General features: G+C 40.0%; 1 protein-coding gene across 6 annotated transcripts in view; it reads right to left on the reverse strand.

Moving 5' to 3' along the window:
• The window catches only part of COL11A1 (collagen type XI alpha 1 chain), a 407,114-nt gene that overhangs the window by 89,971 nt on the left and 297,559 nt on the right, over window positions 1-19,584 (reverse strand). For all 6 annotated transcript variants that reach the window (XM_085601921.1, XM_085601919.1, XM_085601916.1 and 3 more), the window contains 3 exons: window positions 13,931-14,038; window positions 10,951-11,058; window positions 684-737 (listed from right to left, as the gene is read on the reverse strand). In XM_085601921.1, the coding sequence (XP_085458047.1) occupies window positions 684-737; window positions 10,951-11,058; window positions 13,931-14,038 (270 nt within the window). The remainder of the gene's footprint in view (window positions 1-683; window positions 738-10,950; window positions 11,059-13,930; window positions 14,039-19,584) is intronic.

Consider the following 19,584-nt stretch of genomic DNA (forward strand, 5'->3'; position numbering starts at 1 on the left):
ATGTAATCTATTTTGAGACATTCCAGAATGGAGTAGTTGTAATTTCTCGAGAATAATAATGTAAAGAGAGTTACTGCAACCAACATCAATGATTTAATACATTGAAAAAAGTCACCCTCGTTAATTGCAAATTATAGAAGTAAATAACGTTTTACAGAGATTATCTAAATTTCTTCTGCAACCAGGAACACATTATTTTCCTCACACAAACCCAGTGTGTGTTTCCATTTGTCTATGTAAAGGCCAGTTCTTATTGATTCTAATCAAAATAATTTAATAATGCACAAGTCAAGAAATTAAATTTTTACTGCCGCTGCCTCTAGCCCAGACTGGCCATTATACCACTATGCCATTTTCCCAGTGGGCTCTAGGCAAGGGGGTGCTTTTAGAGCAAGGGCTGCCATTACCCCATCAATGAACTCACATGTGACCTACAGATGTTTTCTTGGAGCTGATTTTGCATTCCATTCTAGCGTTGCACCAACCCACAATCTCACAGCAGTTCAGAAACATTAAGTCTCACACCCAAAATAAAATGCAGCCACAGGTGGTGTTTTATCAATTCACTTGGAAAATGCATTCTTGTTGTATACACAAATTATGCAGATTCAAAGTGCATGCTAATATCATCACCTCATTACATCTAAACCAAACACAACAAAATATATAAGATTCAAACTTACTTGTTCTCCTTTGTCTGCTTTACTGCCTTTTTGACCAGGCTCACCAATTTCTCCCTGTAATTGGAAGACAGAGGTTAAAACTCTTTTTCAGAACATCCCGCCTTCCATTTAACTGTAGTCAATATCCAAGTATCTTCAAATGTCACCTTTCACATGATTAGCCCGGTTTCTTTAATAGTGTTGCTTCAAGTGTAAAGGCCTTAGGGGGTGTTTCTGCATCGATCAATCAGTTTGCGTTGACAGATTAATCCCGGTATTGACTCCTACGCTGGGAGTGACATGGCCTGGCTTTGAAGTAAACTACTGCTGAGTTTTAAATAAAGAGACTGGGCTAGTGTCATGTCATCTGCAGTGTGCACTGCTAATCACAGTACCTTAGTTTATGTACTAATTTGAAAGAACAGAACTAGGACGATGTTTCTCCTTCCTGCTTGTTGTCAGATATAACTCAGCATACATTATTCAATGCAAATGTCAGAATTCTTAGCTAAGAATAGCATAAAAAAGCAAGCATCTCTTTCTCTTCTCGTTTGAACATTGGTGATTGCTGGAAATTAAAACGTGCTGCTATTAGAAATTTAGCGCCCGGGTTTAGAATTTGACATGGGCATAACACAGGCCCCTGCAGCCCCCGCAGTGCGGGAGGGGGGGGGGCGAGCTGCAGGGGGCCCCCTCAGCACAGTACTCATGCCTGAGAGATCCAGATTAAATCCATAACGGGGGCCCCTCTGTGTTCCTTGCAGCAGGCCCCCTCAACTTTTGTTACACCACTGAATTTGGGGACGGGGTACTCCTGATTCCTCTCCCTTTGAACGATATCCTATATGCTGTATTACAAGTGCATAATAATCTATAGCACATGTACTGTGGTGGACGGTTTATTTGTCAGTGTGTGGCAGAATAACTGGTCTGCCAAACTCTAAATCAGACCCCTTTCTTTTATGTTAATAGCTTTGAGAAAATGAAATATATATGTTACTCTGTTAGTTGTTTCATGACTGTTTTTCTAAGCAGAAGATCGGGTTTTGATTCCATTTATTCTTGGGCTCATCTACGAATCAAATGTTTCCTGTAGCTGGCAACACAGAGCAGGGTAATGTCAGATGTGAATATTTCTCTGGATCCCTTCCTTTTTCTTGGCCCAGGTCATATGATAGAGGTGTGCATAATTCATGTAACTTTCTTTCACATACTTTTGTGAAATTTCAAAATAATTACACAAAATTACATGTAATTATATGAAATCCATAATTTAGCTCTATTTTGTAGTGTGAAATGCATTAATGTGTCAATTTTTGACATAAGGACAAGGATCAGCCTTGAACAATAGCACAAAAAGCACAACTGCTGTGAACAGCAGCGGCTCACATTCTGGATGTTCACTGTTTTCTAAGCTTTCACACTATAATGTTGCCATGGCGCAATGATTACATAATGGACATAATAACATAATTTGGGGAATTTCCTAAGCGTAACACGGAATTCCCAAAATTATGCCCGCATAATTATCAATACGTCTGTGGCTACTAAAATGTTTTCCTTGTGGTGTCTTGAGCAGAGTAGTCTCTCATTGATGAAGAAGGATTGGAAAGCAACCTATAAATATTCAGAATAATCAATGGTAAGGGAATTAAAATGCATTGAAAACCTTGGGATTTTGATAATCAAGGGGCAATCTGAAGGTAATATATTTCTTTTCATAGTAGGAGAGGACTACAATTTTGCAAGGAAACACTTGGATGGAAGATATAAAATCTCACTGTTTAGCAGATGGAAACAATAGTTTACAGGTAACTGATAATAGCTCTAATGAAATGAATTGAAATGAACTGTAACCACTCGAGATTCTCCAGACATATCAATTTTGTTTGTCCTAATTGTAAAAACCAAGGGTAGTACTTCTGCTGTTTTTGCTGTATGCAATTCTTCAAGATATCAAACTTTTAACATTTCTTTAAAAAAGAAACTGTACTGCACATTTATTCAGCAAATTTCTAAGAGTGAGAACTGCAAATAAAACAAGCAAGGTGAAATAAAGATAATTATAACAATTGTGTAGCCTCAGCAGTAACTCAGGAATTCCTTTGTGCTGCATGGGGATGTTGTGGGAACAGCTGTCGGATCTGAACTAGCTTTGTGAAACAAGTTGCAAATTAATTGCAGGTTGTGCCCTTAATGACTCCTCGTGTGACTTGTATTTCTTGCTTGATTTTGAAGTTAGTGGAAGTGCTACATGTTGAATCCACACATGATCTCCCCCTGCCATGTTACACCTACTTCACCTTCAATGTTAGCTGAGTGCTTTTTTGATAAATCGCTTTTTAGTGAGACATCTTTGAAGGTCTTTGGTGAAAGTTTGTTTCACCCGGTCCACAAATATAGCAATCAAAAGGTTTTACCTGCAGCGTTATGTTAAAATGATTTGCAAAGCGCTCGAATACCCTGAGGTGTCTTGGCACTGCTTCACCAGAACTGAAAACTCACACTGACCTAATAGGTTCTTTTTAATGGTCAAAAAGCCATGTTTTCAGAGATGTTGGGATAGGCCAGAAGTCTGAAATCAATTTAATGTTAATAGTAAGGGCATTCCAAAATTTGAATGAGTTTAAAAAAATGCTTCTTCCACCCCAAGAAGTATGTCTAAAATTAGGAACAATGAAATAAGCAGTGCAGCTGTCTCATTAGACAATACCAGATAAAACTCTGTTTCAGGTGTTTTAGTCCTGTACCATGGAGTGTCTTGTAGGTAATGCATTGTGCCTTGAGTGTGCTTAAAGCTTGTCTGGCTGGGATGCCCAGTAGCATATGCGTTGCTGAATTCTGAAGGACCAGAAGTTTAGAAAGGAACAGCTGTTGGATGATACAGGCTGTTACAATAATCTAGTTTGGACATGACTTTGGCTGTTATGTTTGTTTTCCATAAGGTCTCAGAAAGATAAGGGAGAATTTTCTTTATAATTTTGATGGCGTAGTAGGTAGAAGAGATGACGGCCTTAACCTGGTTGCCTTATGTCAACTTGCTGTGCACCTGAAATCCCAAGTTTTTACTTTCTTTGCTGGTTCCGGAAGATAGCTCAGTTCATGCAGTCACCACCTGGGGGACCAGAAGAAGGTATAAATGCCAAAGACGATAACTTCTGTTTTTCCTGAATTTAGTTTGAGGCAATTTGAGCTCATCCATTCACTGATGGCCAGCATGCAGTTGCTGAATCTGATGTTGGTGTTCTCTGTGTTACTAACTAAGGAAATGACAATCTGAATGTTATATGCATAAGAAGTGATAGAAAAACCAAAGGATTTGATCAGAGTTGTCAGAGGAGTAACGTACACGTCACATAAGGTAGCACTCAATGATGACCCTTGTGGAACTCTGCCAGGCAGAGAAAAGAGGTCAGATTCAAAATCTACAGTTGCAACTGATTGTTGTCACTCACTCATAAAAGAACTTAGGAGTTCTAACACTTTTCCTTTGACTACTATGTTAGTGAGACGATCAATCAAAGTTTTATGATTGACTGTTTCGAAAGTCACTGGGAGATCCAGCAAAATCAGTGCAGCTTTCCCCACTTTATTGAGGGTTGCTCTGGTCTCTTTGACGGTAACAATCAGTGTGGTTTCTGTACTGTGCCCACTTCAGAACCCAAACTAAGTTTGGTCAAGGAGTTGGTTGTTATGTATAAAAGCGGAGAGTTGCTAATTCATTTGTTTCTCTATTATTTTAACAGGGAAGGGTATCCTAGAAATAGAGCAATAGCTATTGGAATCCTGAAGGTTTGAGCTTGATTTTTTTATTAAAGGTAGTATGGTCACTTTTTCCTTTGTTTTAGGAATTCATTGGTGTTGAACAGATTGTCATCAGTTGATCAGGAATAATCCTTGTAGCCTTTTTGACAATGGCCGGGGGACAGGGATTTGTGGCGAGCATGATTTCACAGAATTTATGTGCTTGGCTACCTGTTCGATTTTATGAGGGTCCTTATGTTAAGAGTGACCTGCAGTGGTGTCAACTGACTCAGACTTCGTGTGGGTATGAACATTATTAAAAATCACTTCTACTTTATTAAGGAAGAACTTGGCTAGTATATTACAGAATGATTGGATATTTTCTGCCAAATTAGTCCCAGGTGGGGAGCAAAGTTTGTTGACTGTCAGTAATCGCTCCTTTGCAGAATTTTTGGCTAGCTCAATCTTATGTGTGAAATAGTGTGATTTTCCTTCCACTATTAATGCCTTGTATTCTGTGAGTTGTTGTTTATATTTTTCTTTTTCCAAGTGCATTCCTCATATACGTTCTTGTCTCTTACATTTATGGAGGATCTTAGTTTGACTGAAAACCAGGGTGCAGGTTATTTCCCTCCAAGGTACTTAATCTGCTTCGCAGGAGCCAGGGCTGAAACTGTTGAGCAGAGCCAGTTTGAATAACCAATAACTAGTTCTTCTATGTCACAAGTTTTAGGAAGTTGATGTTCCGTTAGATGCTGGTTTAGTTGTTGGGCCTGGAATGTGTGCCAAGCTTGGTGTGTTTGACATGTATGGGGCCTTGTAGACTTGATACTAATTTGAGCCGGCTTTAGATTGAAGAGAATTGCTCTGTGGTCAGACTATGTTAATAGTAAAATATTTAAGATATCTAAATAAGAATTATTTGCAAAATACCACCAACTGGATGCCCTGTCAAGTGGGTGGAGGCATTGACCATTTGGGTGAGACCAACACAGGCCTTCATCTCTGTTAAGGACTCAGTGTCTTTCTCTGTTATGACCTCCAAATAAAAACTGAAATCACCTAGAATGGTGTATTCTGGGTGGCGAAGACACCATTCTAGGAGAGTGGCAGCCTCCTGTATGAACTTGCTTCTAGGACCCAGAGGGCGATAAATGAGCATTCCTCTGCTGGTCTGGGTATTGGATAGTTCGATACTGCGAGTGCTGCACCCTCTAAGAAAGGAGCTGGTTGAAAAGAGGCTTGCATATGATCACTTTAGAGCATGGCAAGACCCCCGCCCCTTTTCTTCTCTATCTAATCTGAAAAGAGCATATCCAGTGGGAATAGCTGAGACTAGGTCAGAACCAGAGGCCTGATTTGTCTAAGTACATTGACAAAGATAATGTCTAAATTCTAGGCATCAATAAGGTCAGCAAACTAAGGATAAGAATACACTTGCTCCACAGAGGGGTGTGTGCCTCACTGGATGCATGCTGGAGACTGCTCATACTGATGATCTCAGTCAACAGGTTGCAATTAGGACGAGTTAGACTCACGCTTTTTGTAAGTGCAGTAGGGGAACATTTTGAGGAAGTATTGTCCTTACTTGTGCGGTTCAGTCTTATAAGAGCGTTGTGGGCGTACTTTCTCTTTTGCACTTTTTAGGAGCTGAGAACTTCAGAGGAACTTGCACTACATGCGGTCTGGGTCTGGAAGGGTGCAGACGGGCTTGCCTTTGGTGCACTCGCTGCAAGCATCCACTGTGTGGACGTCCTGGTATAAATGTTTAAATTTCCCACAAAGTGCGGGGGTGGCTACAGTTGACACCTATTACAGGAATGTGTCTAACCAGTGGGCAACTAAAAACACGTAACTGGGCTCCAGTGACCCCTTCAGTCCTTCAGTAGGCTCCATTACAGAGAGTTGATACTGGTAAAGTAAAGAGTTAACTTAATAAAACGTGTGAAAGATAAAATCATGAAATTAACAAACTAGGAAACAAACCATCTTTCAGATGGCACCCGACTAACAGGAATCAGGTAACTCCAAAAAAGGCATGTTTGTGCCGACAGGGAAAGAAAGGGCGCAGTCAAGTTAGATCCCCGATATGAAGCTGCATGGACACGCTGCAATAGATGTATAAATAGCCAGTGAACTGCGGGGAGGATGTGGCTGCAGTTGACACCTTTAACAGGCATGGGTCTAATCGGTGGGCAACTAAAAACACATAACTGGGGTCCAGCAACCCATTCAGTCCAACGGTCAGTTCCCCAACCGAAGTCTGATACTGGTAAAACAAAGATTTAACTTAATAAAATGAGTGAAAGATAAAATCATGAACTGAATAAAATAGGGAACAACCCCTCTTTATGATGGCACCCATCTAACGGGAGCCAGGTAACTCCACAAAAGGCAAGTTTGTGCATACAAGGAAAAGAAAAGGTGCAGTCAGGTCAGATCTCCAATATGAAGCTGCGTGGATCCGCTGACATAGATGTTTAAATAACCCGCCAACCGCGTAGGGTGTGTGGCTTAAGTTGACGCGTATTGCAGGCGTGTGTCCAACCAGTGGCAACTAAAAGCACATAACTGGGGTCCAGCACCCCTTCAGTTCTTCGGTAGGCTTCCCTACCCTGGGCTGATACTGGTAAATTAAAGCTTTAACTAAATAAAACGTGTGAAACCCTACCAATGTCATTCAACAGGTTTACATGTTCTTTCAGTGTTGCTGAAGGTTTCCAGGGAGCAAACTTGAAAGCATTGGCCTGTTTGGCAACAAATCCTCTGTATGTTCTAAATAGGTGTGACTTTTTGAAGTTGACTCTTGAAAAGATGAATAAATCCCTACCGTCTCAGATTACATTCTAGAGCATCCAGGCAAAAGGTTATTTCTACTCAAGGGCATAATCCAAGATGTCTTCAGGCAAGGTTCTTTTGGCTTTTGACTGCCAGAAGTGGATTTAATTTCTGCTTGAGCACAGTTTAGAGGCAGTGCTCATCAAAGTGATGACGTAAGACAGTAGCTGATAGATTGGAAATTATCTGGAAGTTACGGGGCACATACAAGGAGATAGGTAGACATTATATTTCAGAACGGCGATAGGTGTGGTTGACGCTACAATATTTGGGAGAACTCCATGGGCAAGTATTTGAGGAATGCAAATGAATAACTGACAGTCATAATGAGCTCACTTGAAATTACTGCATGAATTAAACTGGTCATTCCAGGTCACCTTTTATATAGAATTTTATTTTATGCAAAATTGTGGAGGTCACATTGCAGGATGATACATATATTGTTGGAAATTTCAACACCTTGGATCATACTGAAAGTTAGCGCTGGAAATATCCTGGTAAGGTAAGGTCTAATCTATATTCACTGAGTGACCTTAAAAAAAAAAATTATAAAGTGGACAAGCACCGAGGGAAATCGTTAGAAGAAGCATCTTTGCTGAATTCAGAGATGATGAAAGTGGTACCTGAGGAGAAGATAATATGTCCATTATGCAACTAGCGGAAAACGTTTACCTGGAAATGTTGATCATTCCTTCATTTTGTGAGAGATTTGTGACAGATTGAGCACGCAGCCATGAAGCAAAAGCTTGGGTGCTTAAAATGATGAGAGGTGTTCTGACAAATTGAGGTGATACTTGCACAGTGTGAGGCCTGCCAGAATGGGTGAACACGTTCTTGTGGTTGACTACTGTGGTAAATAATGTGTCTAAATAAAAAAGGGCTCAAATGGAACTACTAATAGGATAATGTGCAGATGTCCCATTGTAAAACATCATAATGATTTTATTCTTGTTTAATGTTTGCTTAGTGAGTGTTTACAGTAAAAACTCAATTCAATTCATTGCACAGCTTAAAAGATTACACCATCAACTCAATTGAAAATTGCAAAGGCATGAGGGTTTTAATAAGTATATTTGGAGCAGGGGTCTCCAACCTTTTCTGTAGTGAGGGCTACTTCTGCTCAAGGAAAGTCTTCCCGAGCTACTAGCAAATACTATACCTGTAAAATAGTGACTACACTATGACCACCCAAAGCAAGATTTTCAGTAGTTACCACCCAAGTATACCAAGTGCGGTTACCAGCAGATATGCTGGGAAAAAGTTCTTCAATATTAAATGCCTCCCCTTGACTTATGAAGTAATATTCAAATCTTGACATGCCCAGTGGCACAAAGGACATAAGCACAGCAGTACGTCTCCCCAGCTCAGCTTGAATTATCATTCACCAGTTTCTGAAAATGCACATTTTTCCTATCTAATACTACTTTCCACTGTGGGCAAACAAACTTAATTTTCCAGAAGAAACCCCATTTTTGAAAACTAAAACTGCCTTTAAAATATCTGTTTTCAGTTTTTGAGAAATGCACAGTCTCAAAACATCAGCTTGTCATTATCATCATGTACTCCCATGTGCAAATGCCTACTACTTTGAATTCCCAGGTATTAGTCATATGCCATGGATGCTCACCATTGGTATAGGAAACAATGGTCCTAGACTTCTTTAAAGCTACAATTCAGTTATGAAAAACATTCATTAGTCAAAGGGCATGAAGGTAATTTATATCCTCTGCAGACGGGCCTTCCTCAGGACGGGGGGAGGGGAGGCAACCTAGGGTGAGGTACAGTGAAGATACAGCCCCTGAGGAAGACCCGCCTGCAGAGGACATAAATTACCCTCAATGCACCAGGGTCGAAACATCGACACTCTTCCCCAGTGGGCCTGCACCTGATATCATCCCAGCCTGCCTTTTCACAGATGAATGTTCTCTGTGCATCATCAGAAAATCATGAAATATATATTTGTAATTCCATAAGGGACTGGCCTATCTGTAAAAGTGGTGCCACTATGAACCACGACCAGTTTCACTAAGGATACCACAATGTGTAATTGATTGGTTATTGAATTTGCCTTTTGGATTCCTCTCCTTTATATCTGTCGTACCTCACGAGCACTTTCCTTTTTAACACTCCTCTTGGAGCAACCTCTGATGGTACACTGTTCACACACATGTTGTAACTGTTAAAGGAGGGACTGCAACATGGTCAATCTCCTTGTGGCTTAATTATATTGAGATTGGATACAGACTGTCATGTAGCAGGTCCTATAAGCTGGCACAGTGTGTGTTTGAGTATTAGTATGAGTTACTGTGATAAGTTTGGCTGTCTGTCACTCTGAGGGTCTTGAGATGATCAGTGCTGCCTTCTTTAATAGGCACCTACTCTGAAATTGATACTTGGCTTGACTTCACCTCAGAGAGCTACTTTGAAGGTACTGGCGAGCTACCAGTAGCTCCCGAGCTACTCGTTGGAGACCCCTGATTTGGAGGTAAAAGTTGCTGATTGGAACTAATATAAAAATAAATGTTACTGAAAATGGTTGCTGTTTGCGCGTGGTTATTCAGAGTCATATTTGATTCAATTTAGAATGCATTCCTTTGCTTAGGGCCAAGATTTACAGGGCCAGCCCATAGTTTCACTCCTTCAGGGCTTGTCCCCATTGGGTTTCCTATGTGTGCCCAGTTGGAGGCGATCAGTGCAGGGTGTTGCTTCTGAACAGGACCTGCACAGAAATAACACAATTCTGGGCTGTAGTGGATACAACTTTGTTTGCTGACATGCCTTGGCTGCATTCTCCAAAGCTTGTGTTCTTCCTGTTACATGATATGGTTACAATACAAAGAATAATAAGTGATTGCCTGATGTTCTTACGTCACTGACAGAGAAGGTGGAACTAGGCTGGGGGGTCAGCCTCCATTAAATTTCAGATGGGGACCACTGCCTCCTACCACCCGTGTCAGAATTGTGACACACGTTTAGCTGGCACAAGTCATTTAAAGCAACCAATGCTCTGGAGGAACATATATGCTGCTTTAAAGTTGTGAACACATGAAAAGGCTTAATTCTCTCCATTTAGCTTGAAATTTGAGGTTACGTTTGTAGGATGAAAAATAAAACTATGTTTATTTTTGGAGAATATGAAAATCGTTCATTGTTTTTGTATCGTGTGTGTGAGTTTAGGACCCTGCATGCCATGTAACATGAGGAAGCGAATTTCTGGAGGTGTGAAAACAAATACGGTTGTGCTTCGAGTGCAGAACTTTGCCCACAAGTTTTAACAAATATGTGAAATTAACGATGGCATTTGTTAATTCAGTAGTTTAAACAGCTGTTTATTGGCAATATGAACACCTCCAATAACGAGACATGGTTAAATCTTCAGTGGGTATTACATTGTACTTTTAGCAGATGACAGGGCATTGAAAGTATCAGGCTGAAAGACTTAGTCAAGTACTTCTTCACTTCAATGTTTGTAAACTAGGTCAGTGCTGGAACTGTTGATTTAATGATCCATTTATTTACGACATATTGAATGTCCTGTCAGTCTAACCAAGCAATGCCTGAATCGCTCCCTACCACCTAAGTGTCAAAGGACTGCTGCTATACTGTCCGATTCTTTAATGAGATGGACGGATGACCATTCAGAAAAAAAGAAAGAATGCAGTGAAAATAACACAAATATTGACGAATTCCATGAAATACAATATACCTTGTCACCGTCTTCTCCTGGAGGTCCCTGTGGACCCGCAGGACCAGGAAGTCCTACAGGACCTTGTACTCCATCCCGTCCAGCTGGACCTTGAGGACCTTTTTCGCCCTGATATGAAGAAAGATAACATTGAGATGTTTTATAATGTTGTGAAGGTTCTGGATGAGACAGTCCATACACTTTCATTTATTCTACATTGTGCATAGTATAGCAACATTTGAGGAGCAACAAGCTATCTAGAAAAAACACTAGAAAGAACGCTAATTTACGATTTCAGAATATATTATTATTCAGTAGTTGTGATCGTTTTATGCATTTAGGTAAAATATTTCCAAATGTGTCCTTATTTGATACACAACTAAAACTGTATTGTAGTTCTTGGCATCACTTAACACAATTTTATTTTCCATCTACGACAATAACACGGTCTATTCGCTAAGTGTGTGTATGTGTATGTAGGTCAACAAAGCAAATATGGGACTACCTGTTAACACAGCCAACAAGAACATAGGTAGTTTCACATTCATCAAATAGCGTTGGAAAAATACCATATCATAACACCAGTGAAATGTACCTGTACATTCCCTAATATCATGCAGGCTTCTTGTTTGATAAGATAGGCCTGATGAAAAGTATATTTATTTTACCTGGTCTCATAGAACACTTTCATTATTCAGTTTGGGCAAGCTGCATGAAAGGCCTTTCCTAATGTGGTCAGTTTGTGCATGCACACATTCACAAACCATGTTTGGATCCAGTTACCAATCCCAGAGGAGCAGCAGTCACAGAATGGACAACATGCCTTATTCAAGGAGAGAGGCATCGAAACAAGTGACTCCTACATCCCTTTTCCCCTGGCAGCCCAGATCTAATGAAGAGCTTCCACGGAGAAAGGCACTATGCAGGCAGGGGACAAAGCTGTCCTCTATCTACATTGAAGACCTGGTAGTCTACCACTCATAAATGTCAAAAGTGATCTCTACCCCTCATTTTGCATAGAAACATAAATCTGAGCCCTAATATGTTCCAGGCCTTTAAGGTGAAACTTGTCAGCACAACTCCCTTGTGGGATGTGGATATGAGGCAGTAGTCAGTTCAGTACTTAATTTGTAAAAAAGGAAAATGATAGTCACAGCACAACTGCTAACCATCACACTCCTACAAATGTGACAGTTCGGACTATTTCAGGCCCCTAAAGCTATAAAAATGGATTGGACGGAAGGTAAAAGTCATTATTGATGTATATTGAATTGATAATTAACTATTGCTCTGGTCATATTAGCCAGACAGTGCCACAGTGTGGAAAACTGTCACAAGCACCAGTGTTGACAAATAAGTGCCAGAGCTGAGCACTGGAAACCATCAGCTCAAATTAAGCACTGAGTCAGTTGACATCAATGTGCCTCATCTTGCTGTTCCATGGCTTGTGGGCGGGTTGGTATAATAGAGCAAATGGCGACGCCCTCCCTTGGTTTTACAAGCAGGGCTGGGTAGCATGGGTGGGCACAAATAGTCTTACCACTGCTGCAACCCTTTTGTAAATTTAAACTAGCTCCAAAGGTGGCAGCTGTTCATAGTGAACAGGGATTTTGTCAATCACAAATGATCACCATCTTTTCTACTGATAAGGGTCCATCGTTCTTTATTTTGTGCATGCTTGGCAAGCACCTTGTGTTTCAATGGATAAAAATTAATTAAATATTGATGAAATGTAATCACTACATTAGATGATCTTTTATATACTTCTACCGCATTTGGACAATTTTGCTGGCAAATTTCACTTTCTTAGGCTTTTTTAAAGGCTTCTGACTCAAGGATGTAACTCATATTCAAACAATAGAGAAAAATATATAAATAAAATTGTGTTCAATTTTATTTCAAGCAAATGATTAGACTGAAAAATTAAAGAGGTCACAAATGAACAAGCAATTACTGTCCACTGTAAAAGTCAGCAGAATGTATGAATACAGGTATTTGTCATATGGGTTCTGCTATGTAAATATAAACATGCCAGGTTACAGATGCAACGCTGCCTCTTTGGCATCCAATACAAAACTGTGTATTCTATTTCATAAATTATTTAATGAGCAATGCATTAAATTCATTATATACTGGGTTGGAACCCTGTGTTTAATAGATAAACTTTATGTTTATTGGAATTATTTTGGAAAAGGGGACATCAAATTAAATATGATATTGCTGAGAATAGGGCCCGATTCACAGAACCAACTTAAGCCAAAATCCTAAACTTACTACCATTTTGGTATTCACAGAAGGCACTTACTCATTTTGGTATTCACAGAAGGCACTTACTCATCAATGAGTAAGTGCCTTCTGTGAATACCAAAATGAGTAAGTGTACTTACTCATTTTGGTATTCAAAATGGTAGTAAGTTTAGGATTTTGTCTTAAATCAGTTCTGTGAATCAGGCCCATAGATTTGAAGCATTTGGATGAGTCACAGTGGTAAAAATAATAGACATATAACTAGACATTATCGAGGCAGACTACACTGAAAACATAGATTAGACTAGTGGCACTGTGCTAGAAAAATTGATATTTAAATGTTTAATATGGGAACCAATTCCCCCACCATTGCAAATGAGAAGATTGCAAACTACCAAGGGATTCCGTGACCTTATAAAAAGGAAACATAAACTGCTTGTTGAAGGTCGAAAAACTCCAAATTCATATACTACTTAGTCACAAGATTTGGTTTGTATAATTTATTATACCTCCACATCTCTGGTAAAGAGAACATTTATGTGCTCCATATGGTGATGCTTTGCTCAATGGTCTAATATCATAGCTGTATAAATATGACAACCTCTGGAGATATTACAGTCCATTTGTGATATACCTTTCTTAAAGCAGACTAATTGAAGTGTTGCAACTAGTTCATTTTATGATACCTTTTTACCATTTTATTTGTGCATTATGCTAGAAATTTTTAAAAAACAAACTTCCAAAAATTACATACCGGAGCTCCCTTCTCGCCAGCTGGGCCAGGAGGACCTTGAGGACCAGGACGACCAGGTAGACCGATTGGACCAGCAGTTCCCGCAGCTCCTCGTTCACCAGCAGCCCCCTACAAACAAAAAGTAATTATCAGGACCAAATACACTTTCTTTTTTGTTTCTTTTTTTTATTGAGCAGAAACATACATTGACCAATACACTGATACACAAAGTTAATTTCATAATTGTACACCATTAATTTAAGTATTTGAATCTTCTTTTAACACAAACTGTTATGCCATCAAGGCTGTCCATTCATTTGTTGTCTAAAGTGCAATGTGCAGCTGAAATTCAATCTTTCATATTATATAATGCTTCTCATTTAAAACATTAAAACAATATAAAGTGTTGTCAATAAAATAATTTGTTTTATCTCCAATAAAGTGCATTTTCCTGTCATCTTTCCCAGTTTGCTCTAAATCTTCATAAAGTGAATTGTGCTCAAATAAACCAACCTATAAATACTTTGATACCTTTACCCTTGTCGACTTTCTATCTCATCCATATATTTCCATACGGAAATGTATCTTTTAGTAGCTCTGACCCTTTTGCAATAAGCTTCTTCAAATTTCTTATTTGAGTAATTTTTTTCAACCATTCTAGATATGTTAGAGATCCTGCCCATTTTTAAGAAGGGAGATCGCTCTTGCCTGGGAAACTATCGCCCAATCAGCCTTATTGACTCTGTACAAAAAATCATTGCACGAATGATCCTAGCAAGAATACAGGTTTGGATTGAGCAGGAGGACATCATCTCCCCCTTACAGGCTGGTTTTAGACCTCGTACCAGCACTATTGATCAGGCGTTTAAGTTCCAACTTATCGTCTGGAAAACAGTCTATCTCTGTGGTGGTACCCTTTATGCGGCCTTGGTAGATCTTCGGTCAGCATTTGACCTTGTTAATAGGACCAAACTCTGGGGGGCTTTAGCGGCATTGGGAATGCCTCAGGATCTTTTGAATCTAGTCATTAGGCTGCATGACAATAATTTCGCACAGGTCCGCTGGGGGAACCAAGGACAGGTCACTGATAGATTTAAGGTTGGTAGGGGTGTCAGGCAGGGGTGCGTCCTCGCGCCCACTCTATTTTTGTTATTTATAAATAGAGTGGTGCAGTATTTTGATTTAACACCTACAGACGCCCCCACGTTGGGTGGCACTAAAATTCCGCTCCTCATGTTTGCCGATGACACCCTGCTTCTTTCCCAGGCTTTGTCAGGCTTACAAGCAGCTTTGAATGTATTTTCTAATTTTTGCTGTGATTTTGACCTGTTAGTTAATGTTTCCAAAACCAAATACATGGTTTTTAACAAAGGACGATGTGTGAAAGGTCGTGTGTTCATGAATAATGATACACTTGAACGCACCAATATCATGACCTATTTGGGGGTAGTTTTTGAAAATAAGCTGAACTGGGGACCGCAAATCAATGCCCTCTTTCTTAAATTTGCACAGCTCTCTGGGTGTCTGGTAAAAGAACAAAGGCAATCCCAGACCAAAATGATTGGTCCCCCCATTAAAATTTATAATTCCAGGATCAACTCAGCGATCCTATATGGTGCTGAACTTTGGGGCCTTGCTAACCTTTCCCCTCTGGTTAAGGCGCAATATAAATTCCTTAGGAAGCTCACTGGTCTCCCCTGCTCCTCTCCTGTGACACCGCTCCTATTGGACCTCGGTTGTCATTCCTTTGATGATATGGCCAGATTTTGACCTCTGGCCTACTGGAGGAGATTATGGACGGTCCCAGAATTGGCCCCATATGCTAAGGCATTCATGGATGTCCGCTCTATCCTGGGAGCAGGTAACATCCATTGGTTTAGACAGATGAGCCAACTTTTGGACTCTATGGGTCTAGGCTCCCTTTGGACGAATCCGGCTACCAATCCTTTTCCCCCCAAAAAGTTGTATAAAAGTCTCTATTGGACAATGGTGCACCAAAAACAACAATCCCTAGTCTCTGCTGTGTCCTTGTCAGGCAGGTTTTTCGAGTTTAAAAATGCACCGCTCCTCAAAGCTTATTGGGATATCATCACAAGACCCAGTGACAGGAAACTCTACCACCAATTTAGGGTGGGCACTCTTCCAACTAATTTATTTACTAAAAAATGGAAGGGGAACTCCAGCGATTCATGTAGCTGGTGTTCTGATTGTGTTGACTCAGTAGGCCATATATTTTTTGCTTGCCCGGCTTATGCCGCTCCCCGGGCTAAATGGCTTAAACCCATTTGCCGTACACTGGGAACTAGATTAGGGTATGTAGCACTAAGAATACTGAGAACTGAAACTCGTGAATGTGTCGTAGTTGCTGTGGCCAAATTCTTGGGTTGGGCTTGGGTCATTCGATATAGGAGTTTTTAGATCAATGTAATTGTTTTTCTGATTTTATCTGTGCCCCTGATTCTATGTTATTACTCTTTCCGATTGTAATTCTTGTTCTTTTTAACAATGTCTTTTTTGATGAAATATTCGATAAATAAAGACAAATGAAATGAAATGTTAGTAGTTTTGTTGTCCTCCAGTTCTGGAGAATCAGGGAGTGTGCCACCAGGGAAATAATTACTACGGAAATTTCTTCTGCTCTCTTCATCGTCTGAGTTTGTCTCTGCTTTGATAAACCAAGAAGTTTTATTTCAGCCTCAGGTTCCAGTCTTATTTGCAAGCCATGGTTAAGCGCAGTGCAAACTTTCACTCAGAACTGTCTCAATATCGGGCATGTAAAAAAAACCATGAAGCCAGCCTCCCTCATCTAATCGCTGACAGCGACAGAATGTATTCTCGACTTCTGGAAGCATCTTGTGGAGCGCTTTAGGAGTGAAATATGCCATCCAGTGTGATATAAATGACATTCTTTTTCAAAATTTGAAGCTCTTAATGCCTTGCTGCTGCATTGCGAAATAACTTGCCAATCAAGATCACCAAAATGCTTTCATATTAAAGACTGAAAATATTTCAAATTCATAAATATGCTTTGAGCAGCGAGTTTGAAAAATTAGATGACCTAAGGTACCTGGTTCGCTAAAACCATGATTAAACAGGAACAAAAGCTTACTGGCTGTCAGGTCCTTACTCACTAACCTTGAGATAGTCAATCAAAAAATGAGGGGTTCTTTACAAATTGAATGACAGCAGGACCAAATATTAGCACTATACAGTTTTACTATACACTATCAATCCTTTTGGGCAGTTGCATTATGCTAAATGACCGGTCAGATAAAAATGTTTGGAGCTCCTAATATTTGTTCTGTGTGTGGTGTAACCAGAAGTCTTCCTTCACTTTGAACTGCATCAGGACTAAACAACTCAAGAGCATTTTAATAGCTTGAAAAAGGTTCCTAAGCTCAGGAAAAGAGTAACAAAGAAGGGAACAGTAAGAAAGAGGGTCAATAAAATCCTTCTTCTGAAAGTGCAAAGCCTCAAAATTTGACTTTAGACAATAGGCAGTTACACTATCAAAATGTTTAATGCATGTCCCTGTTGTATTGTAAAGGTTTAAGTCTTGACTGAGGATCTTCAGTATATAAAAATGGCAAAGCAATGCAGCGGTGTGAATCAATTTTTTTAACTATTGTATATATTTAATCGAATATAGGAGAGCGTTTACAGGGTCTGACTTCCATATAAAAATATATATATATTACTGTGTGCTTAGATCTGTGAAAGAAATTCACAGAGTATCTTTTTAGAATTTCTTTTGAATGCTTCTTTTGTAAATCAATTATTTTTGTTTTCTTTTATTGCATTTGTCATAGTTCTGGTTAAATGTCAATCAATAGTTTATTTGAGGGGCAAGGGTCTAATTACTCATCATAGAGGAGCCTATTCAGAAACTGTATTTTGTAATATGTTTTGTAATACTAGAAAAGTGCTACAAATGTACTACAAGATGACATTCACAAACCTATTTGCAGAGTTTCTACCCCTGTCTCCCTTAACTTTTTTTGTACTAAATGTGGGAGGAACAGGTGTGAGTGGTAGAAAAATGATGAATACTTACTACTAAAGAGAGGGAAATAGGGATTAAAGGGGAATAAGGAGTGGTTTAGGGAGGATCACCGAGGATTTTAAGGAGGGATCTCTGCCCACCCACAAAAGAATAAGTATATTTCTATTCACAAGCTGCATTTCTAAAGTTTCTACAGCAAGCAAGCTTTTGGCTTTGTCAGTATGTTTTAAACATGTTGCATACCAGTGTGGCTGCTGTTGAGCATGACTAAATGGTAGTAGAGTAAAGAAGAGTCGCGTGGAGTGGAGTGTTGTAAAGTAGAGTGGAGTGTTATGAAGTGGTTTGGAGTGGAGAAGAGTGGTGTAGAGTTTAGTGGCGTGGAGTGGCATGGAGTGGCATGGAGGGAGTAGAGTATTGTAGTGAGGAAGGGTGTAAAATGGAATATAGTTGAGCGCCTTTCAGTGTTGTCTTTAATAATTTACAGGGCTCTGGTCCTGTGCACCTGCAACAGAGCCTAAGGAGATACACACCAGGGTGGTGTCTCCTCTCAGCCTCAGCTAACCTTCTTTGCATCACAAGATTTCTCAAAACAAAACAAGGCAGTGAGACTTTATAGTTAAGGCAGCTCAATTTTGGAACATGCTTCCTACTGCCCTCAGATCCTCTACTGACCTACTTTGAAGGAAGGCTCTGAAGAACTGGCTATGCCCAAAGTAATCAACTGACTGCGCTTGTCTTTACCCTTCACTGCTGTCTCTGTATAGGTGAATGTGTGCAGCGCCAGGATACCTGTATAGTGACTGTTGCACTAAGTAAATACATGAAATAAATAAATAGAGTGTCAGAGTGGAGTAAAGTGACATAAAGTTGCATAAGGTGTTGCGGAGCGGTGTAGAGCAGAATACAATGGTGTAGAGGGTGTTGTGTAGAGTGGAGTAGAGTGTTGTAGAGTACAGCAATGTAGAGCAGAGTACATTATCATAAAAAAGAGCGGCATATAGAGGAGTACTGTAGGAGAGTATAAAGGCACAGAGGGGGGAGGGTTTTAGAGTTGAGCAACCTAGAGTAGAGTGGAATGGCATAGAGATGAGTGGCATAAAGTGGAGTGGAGTGGGGTAGAATGGAGTAGTGTGTCATGGAATAGAGTGGAGTAAAGTTGCATTGGAAAGGCATCGAGGAAGTTAGATAGCGTGTTGTAGAGCAGGGTAGTGTTGTAGAGTGGAGTGGAGTGTTGTAGAGTGGAGTACAGTGGAGTAGAGTTTAATGGAGTAGAGAATCATAGATGGAACATTGTACAGTGTATTGACATATAATGGAGTGACATAGAGTGGCCTAGAGTGAAGTGGCATAAAGTACAGTGGTGCAGAGTAGATTGGCATAGAGTGTAGTGTCACAGAGTGTAGTGGGATAGAGTGCAGTATAGTGGCACAGATTTGAGTGGTGTAGAGTAGAGTGCAGTGGCAAAGAGTAGAGTGCAGTAACAAAGAGTAGAGTGGTGCGGAGAGCAGTGGCATAGAGTACAACAGAGTCAAGAAGAGTCCTGTGACATAGGGATTAATAGGGCAGAGTGGCGTAGCTTGCAGTGGTACAGAGTAGAGAGGCATTGAGTTCAGTGGCCGAGAGTGCACTTTTCCAGAGAAGAGTGACATAGAGTGCAGAGGTGTAGAGGGGA

Source organism: Triturus cristatus, chromosome 4_2 (assembly GCF_964204655.1).
Source record: "Triturus cristatus chromosome 4_2, aTriCri1.1, whole genome shotgun sequence".
NCBI classification, from domain to species: Eukaryota; Metazoa; Chordata; class Amphibia; order Caudata; family Salamandridae; genus Triturus; species Triturus cristatus.